The sequence below is a fragment of the Chrysoperla carnea genome, chromosome 1, assembly GCF_905475395.1.
Source record: "Chrysoperla carnea chromosome 1, inChrCarn1.1, whole genome shotgun sequence".
NCBI classification, from domain to species: domain Eukaryota; kingdom Metazoa; phylum Arthropoda; class Insecta; order Neuroptera; family Chrysopidae; genus Chrysoperla; species Chrysoperla carnea.
In genome coordinates this window covers 26,147,155-26,160,598 of record NC_058337.1, presented here as the reverse complement: position 1 = coordinate 26,160,598, position 13,444 = coordinate 26,147,155, and the positions used below count along the sequence as shown (strand labels likewise).

At 31.2% G+C, this 13,444-nt stretch overlaps 1 protein-coding gene across 1 annotated transcript; it reads right to left on the bottom strand.

The window, feature by feature from the left end:
- Nucleotides 1-595: 595 nt before the first annotated feature.
- On the bottom strand, nt 596-12,653 carry LOC123305025. The gene is made up of 10 exons (XM_044886623.1): nt 12,593-12,653; nt 10,794-12,523; nt 10,114-10,325; nt 8,660-9,693; nt 4,873-5,029; nt 4,508-4,811; nt 3,668-4,448; nt 2,680-3,047; nt 967-1,209; nt 596-869 (listed from the first exon to the last, which is right to left on the bottom strand). The coding sequence occupies exons 1-10, from the start codon at nt 12,651-12,653 to the stop codon at nt 717-719; spliced, it is 5,043 nt and encodes a 1,680-aa protein (XP_044742558.1). The 3' UTR covers nt 596-716.
- Nucleotides 12,654-13,444: the final 791 nt, after the last annotated feature.

The following is a 13,444-nucleotide window of genomic DNA, read 5'->3' as shown; positions in this document are numbered from 1 at the left end:
ATCCGGACACTATTGTCGCAAATAAATATAATTTTGCGAAAAATAAAAACTTTTGTTTTTATTTCACATTTAAACGATTAGTATACTCTCTCTGTATTGGAGTATTATATTGAATTGTGGTTTGTGACTTCATTCTAATTAATTAAACCATTCATTTATTCTTTAGTAGACAATTATTTTAATTAAAAATTAGCATGCTTTAACAATTTTATGCATCTAATTTATGAATTCTGTATCACATATGATATTCATTTTTTGATCAAAAGTAACGGAATCAAAAGAACAAAAATAAATGGTTTACGATTGATCCTTGATTATATCATATTATTTCTTTGCCCCCAGTAAGTATTTAAAAAAATTAAAATTTCATTTTTTACCAGAAAGAATAAAATTCACATAATCACTAAAAACCCAAAAAGATTCATTTTTATTGCGATTTCTAAAATAATTATTTAATACGTATATATTTTTTGAAACATTTAAGATAAATAACGATTTTGTTTTTGACTTAAAATTAACTTATAAATATTCTGTTTTACTCTAATCTACTAATTTTTAAAGAACGAATATTTATCATTTTATATTTGTACTGTTTTAAATATTTAGTATTGCACAAGTTCTCCAAATTCAATAAAAAAACTACACTTTTGTATACGTGATTTTATATCGATTGGAAACTTTTCTGTTTTTAATTTTAGTACGGTGCAATTTACGATTTAATGTGGTCGATTATTTTGAATAGGTATTTGTTGAACTGGTCCTAATGGTAACAAATTATTTGATCCAAGTGCACTTAAATTTACAATGTTAGGATTTCGAGTTCCATCTACTGATACTACCGGTAAACCAAAACAACCGCTATCATTTCCCTGTAAAAAATTATAAAATTTGTTTAGAAAAGATGTTTATTTCAGCTTGAAACAAACTTCTAATTTGAAACAAACAGAAATGTGAAAAAAAATTTACCTGAGCTAATGGAATATAATGATAAATGCCAATTCTAGACAAAGTTTGTAACACTTGAGGCCGTCTAAGATCCACTACAGGTAATCCCAAATTCGAAACACTAGATGCGTTGCTGTTTTGTGAAGTATTAGCACGGCAGTTCTTTTTATGATTTAGTAGATCAGCCTGTTTAGGATACGCAGCTGGACATCGATCACAGCGAAATGGTAATGTTCGATGTTTTGCGACATGCAATGTATATAACTGCAATAAAATTTTAAATTAATATTTTCTAGCAACATAAGAGATATCCAAGCATAAGTTTTATAAAAATTATCAAATAGTACAATCGAACTAAATATCTATCAAGAAAAAAGTGTTATATCTTTAATATTTGGCATAGTTGCTTATTATGTTGTAACAACTTTCGATTGACCGTCGAAGTCGATTAACCGTAACTCTCTAACTCGAGATAAATTCAATTAAAGTTCGGATAATTAACATGGTGAACATAGGGAATTTTTTGTTTGGTTGTGTTTTTAACAAGTTTTTTAATTCTAGAAAAAAAAAACTAGATTTAAGATATTTTCAAAAAACTAACTGAACATTCTTGTATTTGTTTTGAGTTTAAAAAAAAAAAAAACAAAAAAACAAAATTATTGACAGCTCCATTCTTGAGATATAATTACTGAATTAAATTTTTTTTATAACAGAAACAATTATATTTAGAGTATAAGTAGTGGAAGCGAAATGTCTATTATATACAGAATCACAGATGTTTATAATTATTATTTGTCATACAGAATACATACAGTACAGTACAGTACAATACAGTTGAAAGCATGTTAAAACGAATACTAAATTTGAATATGGATGTGTGATTAGGATGTATATACATAGTACATATTATTGCTGTTGAAGTAGTATACACCATTTTTACAATATTGTACGGAGACAACAGCCTTGATTTTTTTAGACCCGTTAACAAAATGACGAATGCGCGTGCTTAAATGAGCAAAAAATTTATGATCTTAAAATTGGCATATCTCATTCAATTTTGAAGTCAGAAATTCGAATAAAAAACGAAAATGTACACAATTACTTCAGTTACAACTTTTATTTGAATTATTTTATCTGACGCACAGTTGTAATTTGTTAAAAACTGATTTTTTTTCTCCCTAACCGATTACCTTAGGTAATCCATTTTTCGGTACAAAGTTGTTCCAATCAAATAAACAACTGTGCCAAATTTTAAAGACTCAACAGTTTTTTCTATGATTTTTTAAATAATTTCGGCTACAAATTTGAGAGGCTATTGCCTGGGTCGTGCCAAATAACTTTTTCTCTACGAGACGTCTCCTTCAGGAGGCCTGACGAATATTTATTAAAAACGATAATTGAATAAAAACATAAAAGTTGTGTACGAAACTCAACAAAGCAGGTTTTCCGTTGTCCGATACCTTGAATATCGTAATTTTTAAGGTTTCGGATAACGGATATTTCGTTCATTCAAGTATCAAACAAAATGATTTTTGCATTATTATTCAATTAAATAATATTTCATGAACAATGAATATTTCTCAATTTAAAGTTTTAAATTTTTAGAGATAAAAGTTGTTAGGTACGATGTTAACAACAACCTCTCAAATTTTCAAACGTTTAAAAAAAACTATCATGTCAAATACTACGCCTTTCCCTAGACCTACAAAGATAAAATATTAAAAATTTACTTACATCTTGACTATTAAATTGTTTAGGGCAAATACTACATTTGTAAGGTTTATTTGGACGAATTAATGAAGAATCACGATTTACTGCTTGATGCTCTTCATCAGTTAAGTCAACTGTTGATGGAGGACGGGCAGGTCTTTCTACCGAATTTGATTTTTGAGCGGGAATAATACTAACAGCATTATTTAAGTTTATAGCAACTTGTGCTACGGCATTATTATCAGATGCCCTGTCATTACTTCTTGCTTGACTTGAATTATTTGATTTAGCTGCCGGTGTAACAGTTATTCCTCGAGTTGCTAGAATATCAGCAACTGCATTAGCTGGTGATGGCTGTGTAGTGGTTGGTGATTGAGAATTTCCTCCATTATCTGTGAAGCAAAAATCATTCATTACCGATATTCTCATTTAACCGTGATAGATGACCCATAGAGTTTAAAATAACAACTTTCTGATTAAGTAAATTATTGTACTTATTCCGAAACGATTGCAAAAATGTAATATGGATAGTTACTAAAAGTAAGAATATTTTACGATTTTATCTGGCCCGGTTTTTTTGTGATTTGATCGGTAAACTTAAAAAATTCTAAACAAATATTTTCTATGATATCGCTTACAGCCTTTTTTATGAAACCTTTCCTATATTTTGTAAATATTTTCGGTGATATCTCGATAATTATTCATCTAGTGGCTGAATTAACTAGATTTTAACTAATGTAATTAACTGAGGCCGTACGTGTAAAGGCGAACACCAGACAACAACGAAAATAGGTTAGTATAAAATGGATATATAATGTCGCATAATTAATGAATTGTATTCACTTTGCAATGTTATATAATGTTCATGTCTTGCCGTAGCTAAATACAAAAAACACAAAAATGCATTTTATAGTTGGGTAGTTTCCAAGATTTTTTTAAAGTTTGGATTTCGATATTTGGAGTAAGTACAAAAACTTTCTACCAGAAAATTAAAAATAAGTAAATCACTCACTTTCTTTTCCTCTAACACTTAAAGTAATTGAATCAGTTAAATGAATCATAGAATCTTTAACTTTGCTAAGAGGATCTTGTGCCGTTTCTGTTACATTTCCTTGTATGTTCTGAATTACTGGTAAATCATCATTACGTTGCTGGACAGCAATAACATGACAATCGGGATCATCATGCCGGTCGGGTAGTAGGACATCCATACGTTTTCGCTTTTGTGGATCGTTATTCTGTTGTTGTTGATTTGGCATAGGACGACGCATACGTGTTGCTTGATTTATTGATTGCGTTGGTCCTCTCGGTGGAGGGGGCCCTTGCATTCTTGTAGCCATTTGAGGTCCAGTTCGACCACGAATCGCAGGCGGTCTATACGTACCACGTACCGGTACTCGCATACCAGGAGGTGGTGGAGCCAATGGCGAACCTGCCTGTGTTGATGGAAGAAATGCTTGTCCTCTAGGTCGTACGTTTGGTACACCTGGTGCATTGGGACGTGGTTGTTGTTGAGGTGGTCTTTGTTGACCATATTGTTGTTGTTGTGAAGGATGGCCTTGTTGATTAGATGAACTTGGTGGAGCTGGAAGAGCTATAGGTTGATTATTTTGATATTGTCCATATTGCGATCCATAATGACTATTATTCTGATTATAGCCTTGTTGTGGACCTTGGCCTGGCGGCGCTGGTAAAGCTGGCATACGATAGGGTGATTGTCCTCCGTAAGGAGGTGGAGGTTGGCTTGGACCATACGGCCCGTACTGGCTACTTGGAGGAGGCATTCTATTAACCTGGGAACATATTTTATATTTAGAATCAATATTAATAGGAGAAAACAATTTTATAATACCTGTTGAGCTAATTGTTGCATTGAATTATCTACCATGGATTGGGGTTGTCCATAAGGGGGTAAAGGTGCCATTGATGGTTGTTGGATAACATTATTCACAATAACATTATGTTGTACTCGAATTTGATGTTGTATTGGTTGCATACCCCCTGCACCCATTGGACCATGAGCATTTGCTAACGTTTGTAATGCCGTTGTACCCAATGGTTGCAAAGCCGACGATGGCGGATGTTGTGGCATAGACGAATTACCATAATGATTTAATCTTCGCTTATGTTCTTCTAACGATTGTGCATCCGGGAATCTATATTTAAATTTTCAGTTAACAACTTGTTTGAACTCTTCGTTATTTTTAATTTGCTTACCTTTCTGAGCAAACTTGGCATGCGCTTATCAAGCGATCCAAAGGCATAAATTCAGCCATTGCTGGATTATCATTACCTAAACCAGGATTAACATTAGAATTAGGTGCATCCAAAAATGATTTTAATAAAGAATCATTGGTCTCTTTTTCTTTTTCCCCTTTTTACAAAAAAACAAAAAACAAAAAAAACAAAATAAAAATAAAATAAAACAAATGAAAAAAATTGAATCAATGAAGTTTATTATTTCTTGGATTTTATAGAAAGAACCAATTTTGTTGTTATTCTTGATAAAAATTTGTTTAAATTTAAATAAAGGAAATTAAGTTATGTATTGTATCTTTGGAAGTTACACAACAATCATTAATTGGTGAAAAACCGTTTTACTATAGTATTTTTCCGCTTATTTGACTTTATAAGATTACAATACAGACTATAACAAATTTCAGCTTCTGCTCGTTTCAAATATTTGCTCTACGTCAGCCTAGCCAGCGAACGAAGGGTAAAAAAGTAATTTTAATGTAAAGGTGTCTCAATCAGTGTTGCCAACTTTCAACTCTAAGGCTAAAGGTAGAAAAATTGTAGAAAAAAACCACTAGTTTTAGTGGTAAAACTACTAAGTTGACAACACTGGTCTCAATAAGAGTGGACTATTTAAATTTTGTGCTATTTTTTTCCGTACAATTGGCACCTCTGTGATTTGACAGTTTACCAACATGATTAGAAAACATAGATGAAATGAAATTACGTAGATTCACCACTGTAACTTTACGAGGATACTGTACTGCTATACCTAGTTACAGCAAAAATCTAGGTTATGTGTTAACAGTTGACTAAAGTTTTTTAGTTAGTGATAAACCAAGAATCATATTTGCAACTCCTAAATATTTCCTTTTTCCCTAAAAAACTATAGGTAAGTATCTATAGTTTTGTTCAAATTACTTCTTTACTATATAGTATAGGAGAAGTTAATAAATTGAAAAAAAAAAAACTGGTGATTGCTGCTGGATTCGAATTCGGAACTCGTAATCAGTAAAATAATTACAAAATGCTAGCGCCTAAACGCCCACAGCCATTTACCACACTTGAAAAAAACATAAAATAAGATATATATTTAACAAATGTCATTTATTTTTCATAACTTTTTCGCTTTTTTTCAAGGTTTAGCAACCGAATTACCGTCTGGCAAATTATTTTTAGGTTTTTGTATACTTAAATAACATAATATTAAAATTACACATATATACGTAATAAAATTCTTTTAAAATTTAGTATTATGACTTGTACATTTAGGCTACGCAGTACTAAACACAACCACTTCCGGCAGCCAGACCGCCCAAAGCTCTAACAGAAAGAGCAAGGGAAACAACATATCATAAAATCAGCAATAATAAAATTTTCTTTTTACCGACGTTGCGAGCTCCTGTACCAATAGGTATCTATAGTTTTTAACTCTTTATTTAACTGCCTTCATATGAAAACAGTAACAATGTATTTCCAAGAAATTCCTCATTTTGTTAAAATATATCCTCTTCAGGATCCACAATAAAAATATCTTTATGGTGATCCTGAAGGAGATATTTTAACAAAATGCATAAAACAGCTCACAGAAATGCTTATGTTAATTTGAATAATAAATTCCTCGTTAGAATTCGTCAATTATCGTTCCAGCAATTAAGTCGTATTTATGTTTGATGTGCATGTTTAAAGTTTTAAAAACTTTATTTATAAAAATTATTTATTTATTTATATTTTCAAAAATTCAAAATATATACCTAATTAATTAAATTTGATAAAGTTTTTAACAGTAATTATACCATGTATATATGAAATATACATACTATATTAAGTTTAGTCCCAAGTTTGTAACGCTTAAAAATATTGATGCTACGAAAAAAATTTTGGTATAGGTGTTCCTAGAATCATCTAACTAGTCCATTTCAGGTTGTGCGCCCGTCCGTCCGTCTGTGGACACGATAACTCAAAAACGAAAAAAGATATCAAGCTGAAATTTTTACAGCGCACTCAGGACAATTGGGTCTTGACCTATGGGTCCGTAGGACCCATCTTGTAAACCATTAGAGATAGAACAAAAGTTTAAATGTAAAAAATGCCTTATCAAAATATAAACAACTTTTGTTTGAAACATTTTTTTGTAAACATCATTGTTTACCCGCGAGGGCGCAAATTAGGCGTAAATTATATAGTATGTATTATATAAATTGTATATGTATGTGCAATGTGATAGAGTAATCAACACTATTTATGCATGGTATTTCAACAATTAACTCAGTCAATTGTTTGTTTTCACTTGTTAGCTTCTATTTTTTATTGCCTAGCCTTTTAAAATTGATAAAAATAAGTAATTAGTTTTTCTATATGACAATTTTAGGAAAATGTACATGTTTTAATGTATTACTTTAATTAAAAAAATGAACTTACTTATTGTAATCATAACATGAATAATCCTGTCAAAATTTGGAGTTTTATTACATTTCAAAAACACATGTCTAACTAAGATGAGATTTTGTTAGATACTTATGTTAAAATTTAAGTGTAGGGGATCTAATATAAAATCCATAAGTATATGTAGTACGTCATAAAACTAATCGCTCTTTTTCAAAAATTCAAATGTTTGCAATATCTCCGAGTAAAATGATCTAATCGGGATCTCCTAAAACTCATTCGAAACCCTGTACTTTGTATTTTTGAAAAGGGAGCCGAAAATTTTTTATCATCCCCGCCGCTTTGTGTCGGCTGTTGGAAGGATGAAAAATGCTATCTTATACTTTTCTAAAAACTTAAAATAGAATATGTTTTAACACGCTCTCGGATGTGCTTTTTTTTCTAAGTTATGCACTGTCAAATCAAATGAGATACTTTCGAATTTAAGGTTTTTTTAAACATTTTAAATAACTAATAATAACTTATTTATTTTCTTTACCAACCATGCTTAGAATGTACTTTTATGGATTATCGTTCTAAATTTAACCTCATGTTCTATATAATACAAATAAGTTCAGTAGTTTATATAGCGACTTTAGCTGCAGTCCGGGCCCATTATTGGGAAGAATTGGTCTAGTTTTTAATGGGCCCCGTCTGTTAAAGTCGCTATGTAAACTACTGGACTTATTTCTTTCTTTTCAGTTTTTATTTAATTCAGCCGGGTTTTATTTATTTTAGACTTTTTAGTGTCGCGGCACTAAAAAAAACTTTTGGTTGAAACATTTTTTCGTAAATATCACTGTTTACCCGTGAGGGTGCAAATTAGGTGTAAATTGTATAGTGTGTAATTATGGGAATATCAGTTATGTAATGTGATAGATTCATCAACAATGTCTATGCATGGTATTTTAACAGTTAACTCAGTCAATTGTTTGTTTTCACTTGTTCCCAATTAAATTTAAACGTAAAAAATTCAAACATCTATTTGAGAAGCTTTGGGCTTTTAAGGCGAATATAACGATATCTTAACTGTCGAAATCCATCGAGCCGCTTGGAAGATAAGAGGTAATAAAGAAGTTTACAAACATACGCGCGAAAAACACAAACACTCCTTGACAATCGGGTAAAAATATAACGTTTATATTATCTGGGTATTTGAAACTAAGCAAAACTTCTAAACAACCTTTCGGGCAATATTTCTTAAACTCTGAGTAAATAAAAACAATAAATAAAATTGTCTTAAAAACAATCTTATCAATATAAGTTATTACAGTAAATTTTAACCATTTTAAAACTTCATTGACTCAAAAATATACATAAATAATACAACTGAAAAAATGCTTACCACTTTGTGAAAGTTTTAAAGGATCGTCTTCTGGATTGATTGCCAGAGGGTCTATTGCATCAGCTCCCTGTCCAGTATTAGGCCAATATGATGATCCTGGTGAGTAATTACCATTTGCAACATAAGTAGTTTGATTGTAACTCGAATAACTCGAATATCCATTATTATTGTACGTCATACTTTGTTGACTCGTATACATATTTTGTGGTTGATGCCCACCCATTTGATGTGGATTCATATACGGATTCTGAGCATTATATCCCCCATGTTGGCTTTGATATGGATCATGGGGTTGTTGCTGTCCATACATATTTGGTGTAGCTAACTGATTTTGCATATGACTAATATTATTATTTTGTGGACTAGTCAAATTTGTACGAACACGTAACGTAGGCGATGAACCTTGTAACGAAGGTGAATTGCTAGAACTTTGGCTATGTGTTGATTCCGGTGTACCATTTTCTAATCGTTGTACCGATTCTAAAGAACGTATTCGTACACCTGGTATATACGTTTGTTGAGATGTTTCACTTTCACTAGTTTCTTCTGGTATTTTATCAGTAATTTCTTCGGGTTCTTTTTCAGTATTTTCACTTGAGTAGTTTGTGGTATCTTGTAAATTTTCTGTGTCATATGATTGCTCAGTTTGTGATGTTTCTTCATAATTTAATAAAGCGTTGTCATGATCCTCGGGTGGATCTTGTACGGTGGTATTCTCTTCAGTATTTTTATCTGTCTCTTCGTGGGTGATTTCGGTATGATTTACTTTTTCTAAATCCATTTTACTCTCAATTGGATCGTCTAAATCCATATTATCGTCATTAGTCTCTGTTATTTCATTTTCTAATTCCATGTTATCTTCTAAATTATGATCGTATTCTTCTCCTTGAAATTCATCAGCGTGATGTGTTGAGTCCATTGTATTATTTTCTTTATTAATTATTTCAAATTCGTGATTATTATTTGTTTTTAATGTCAATTTCAGTGATGACATTTTAGGCGAAGCCGTCGAAGCTGAAGTGGAAGGGATATATCTAAAATTGAGAAAAACCATGTACCAATTAATAACCGGAATTATTAGAGCATGCCCGCAAATGGATTTCAAAAAGTGTTAAAAAATAATTGAAATAAATAATACGTTCTTCTATTTTAAGTTTAACAGATTTATTGAAATAAGTAAATTGGTTTTACAAAATATTTCTGAAACTCTGTATTCTGAAAACTTTTGATGAGTAGTTTCAAAATCTCCGCGGGCAAGGGGTCGGTTTTTGAGACATGAAAGTTCATAGTTCGAATATAGACAATTTTATACGCATAATTTTTAAAAATAACATTGGATTAAAAATTTCAATTTAAAAAAATCGAATCCAATTAATCGCATGATACAAATAGAGAGCACATCGCTTAAAATTTTAACTTGCACCCTATAATTATTATAATTTAGCAATAAATACCTATATCCTGGTCCGCAATGGTTCTCAATTTCTTCCGGTGTCACTTTTGTCAAATACACATACGGTAAACGAATATGGGTGGAGATATGTCGCCAAAATAATGTTTTCTTTGAAAAATTTCTTTTACAATACCAACAAAATAAGTCGTCACTAGGATAACGTTCGGCCTGAGGTGTTGAAGTACTAGTTAAACGACGTTTTTTATTTGGAACCTATTTAAAAAGTACATTATTGTAAATTTATAAGTATTAAACATAATAGCACTCCCGGTAACGAAAAGCTACGAATGAATCCATTTTAACCGACATGATAAAATGTTAAAGAAGGTGACCCCAGGTAGGGTATGAGCTGAATCTTCCCAAAAATAACCCTTGAAATTTGAATATCCTCAATAATTATCCATTTACACAGAACTCCTTAGTACGTAGAAGACATTCGGCCTTACAAATTTGATGTTTGCGGATATTATAAACTTGTTTTAAACCTTATCTGTTGTAAAAGACAAACAAATTTCAACAGTCTTTTCGGGGTTACTTCCCAGATCAAAGTTTATCGCGAAGTCATACTTTCATTTGCACCCTCTTTAATACTTTATCAAGTCGACATAAATTGATCTCTTTCGATCCCTTCACCGAGTAGTGCTCTAAAGTATAAGAATTGCATATATATTTTTTTAATACCTCGTCTGTTTTCGATGAATCCGACAAATATCCTGTGGATTGTGAAGGCGTAACACTACGACTTACAGAATTCGAAAAATTTTCACTTTCCCCGCCGTCCTCACTAGGTGCTGTTTCGTTAAAATCACCAAGTTCCGATACTTCTTCGCTAATTCCAGTAATTTCACTTTGTGACCTATTTAAAACTTCACTATAATCCTCATTTTGCAATATTTTAATGGAGAGTTTAGTAGGTGGTTGCGACGATGAAGAAGTGGATGCTTCGTTTATATCTAATTGTTTTTGGGCTTCTTTTTCTGATTTTAAATTATTTTCTGTGCTTAGTTTTTCACTTTCAAGTTGTGAATCTTGCTGAGTTTCGTTTTCTTTACTAATTTGTGTTGGTGGGATTTCTATGTCCGATTTTCTAAAAGTATTTAATTCTTCTGTCGAGGAATTGTGTTCGCCAACTTTATTTTTCTCGAATTCTGACAAATAATCGATAGGTGATTCAGTGTTTTCGTTAATATAACGTTCAAAATCACTATCTTCACTTTCACTATAATTACTTAAAGATATCTTTTTTCCTCGAGTTTGACGTCTTGTCACTACTGGCGTTCTAACATGACAATCAAAATCCTCGTCAGATTCGTAATGATGGCCACGCCGTGAAGCTCGTGAAGTTCTTCCACTTCCTGCCGGGACACGATTAAGTGCTCCTCGTGGTCGTCCACGTCCTCTTTTAACTCCTCTTCTTACTGTAACTTTTACTTGGCTATTTTCTTTATTAAAATTTTCGAGTATATTTTCCTCCAAATGTTCATTAGATGCCAAAGATGATGTATTTGAATTACGTCTCGATCTAGATCTAGATTTTTGAGATGTATTTGATCTAATAGAAGATCTTCGTGCGATATCTTTTTCCGGTTCAGTAGACTTTGATCTATCACTAAATTCTTCTTCTTCTAAACCTGGTTCTTCTTTAATTTCTGTTAGTAAAGGTTCATTTTCTGCTACAGGAGTTACTGATTTTTGAACTGACGGTACAGGTTCAATAGTAGTTGCAGATTTTTCAACAGACGATAGAGATTTTTCTGTAGTCGTTACAGGTTTGATAGTTGTTACAGGTTCGATAGATGCTACAGGTTCAATGGATGTTACAGGTTCGGTTGATGTTACACGTTCTATAGATGTCACAGGTTCGATAGATGTTACAGGTTTTTCAATAGGAGTTACAAGTTTTTCAATGGAAGCTGCCGAATTGACAATGGAAATTGCAGATTTTTCAATAGGTTTAACTGTAACACTTTCTGTTTCAATAGGATATTCTACCGGTTTGTCACTTGTATTTTTTACGCTGTCTGTACTTTTTTTTCTAGCTATCGACACAATAGATCCTAAGGAACTTAATTTTGCAATTGGATCATCGTCATCAACAACACTTTTTGAACTTGACGCAGTACTATTTGAGCGTGTAATTTTTTTAACAATTGATATTGAACTATTACCTAACAATTGATTGATATCAACAGAATCATCATCATCTTCTTCTGGATATTCGAGATTTTCTTCGTCATCCTCGTCTTCAGGTTCAATTTTAGGTTCAACAATTGGTATAACTTTACAACCTCGTTTTGGTACACATTTAACGGTTATTCCAAAATTTCGAAGTGTGTCTAAATAATTATCATCATTTTTCGGAATAAAAGTCATTAAATTTGGTTTTTCCTCAGCTTTTACAGTGGTTTCACCTATTATGGGAATGGAAACAATATTACTCAATAAAAAATTTTGAAATAAAATTGATATTGTTTACGTACTAGGTTCATTTTCTTCTTTTTTAGGTTCTTCGACTTTTAAGTCACTTACGGCTGAAGACATGTCGGAACTATAAACAAAAATAACAAGGTCGTTAACATTCGATTGTTGTGGGAAGAAGTTCGAAAAAAGTTTTGAAAACTATAAGCTAACAATCAGATTTATCGAAAATCTACTTGAAAACATTTGAAAAACTTACTGTCATTGTTTCAAATTAATTTAAATCACTTATATCAACTTTTTATTTAATTTAAAAAGTAAAAATAAAAAATATTGACAGAAATAAATTCATAAAGTAGAAGTTTAAAAATAACTTTTAATAAAAATAAAATAAATTAATTACATTTATAAATAAAAATAAACAAAAAGCATTTTTCACAAATAAAAAAAACAAAATATTTTTAAAGAAAATCACAACAATGTTTTGAAAGTTCACAATAATTCAAAAATAAAAAAAAAGGTTCACAACTTTTAATTAAGTGTAGGCAAAAAAAAACATTTATTTTTTTTATTGAATATAATTAAAGGCAAATGACAATAATATTTGTCACATGTCAAATGCCTATATTTTGTATTTATTTCAAATACAAAAGATTTGTGACTATGCGTTCTTTTCTAACCGGTACAGAAGGCATTAATAATGGCCACAATCTGAACTGCTTTTGGTCATATTTTCTTAAATGCAATGCACAACATACATCCATGTCGCTTGACATACACTAAAACTTTCATGTTACCGTTAAATAAAGACAGCACTATATAAGTGTATACAACAAAATGAAATGTCATGTGCAAACATGCGCGTAACAAATAGACAAAGATAAATAGATACGAATTTGGTATGGTAAGTGTAC

Excerpts from the sequence above, each read along its gene's own strand:
- LOC123305025 (XM_044886623.1), bottom strand. The coding sequence starts at position 12,653 with ATGTCTTCAGCCGTAAGTGACTTAAAAGTCGAAGAACCTAAAAAAGAA. Across the intron at positions 12,524-12,592 it reads AAAAGAAGAAAATGAACCTA|GTGAAACCACTGTAAAAGCT; the intron begins GTACGTAAACAA and ends TTCCCATAATAG. Across the intron at positions 3,048-3,667 it reads AAGTGTTAGAGGAAAAGAAA|ATAATGGAGGAAATTCTCAA; the intron begins GTGAGTGATTTA and ends TTTGCTTCACAG.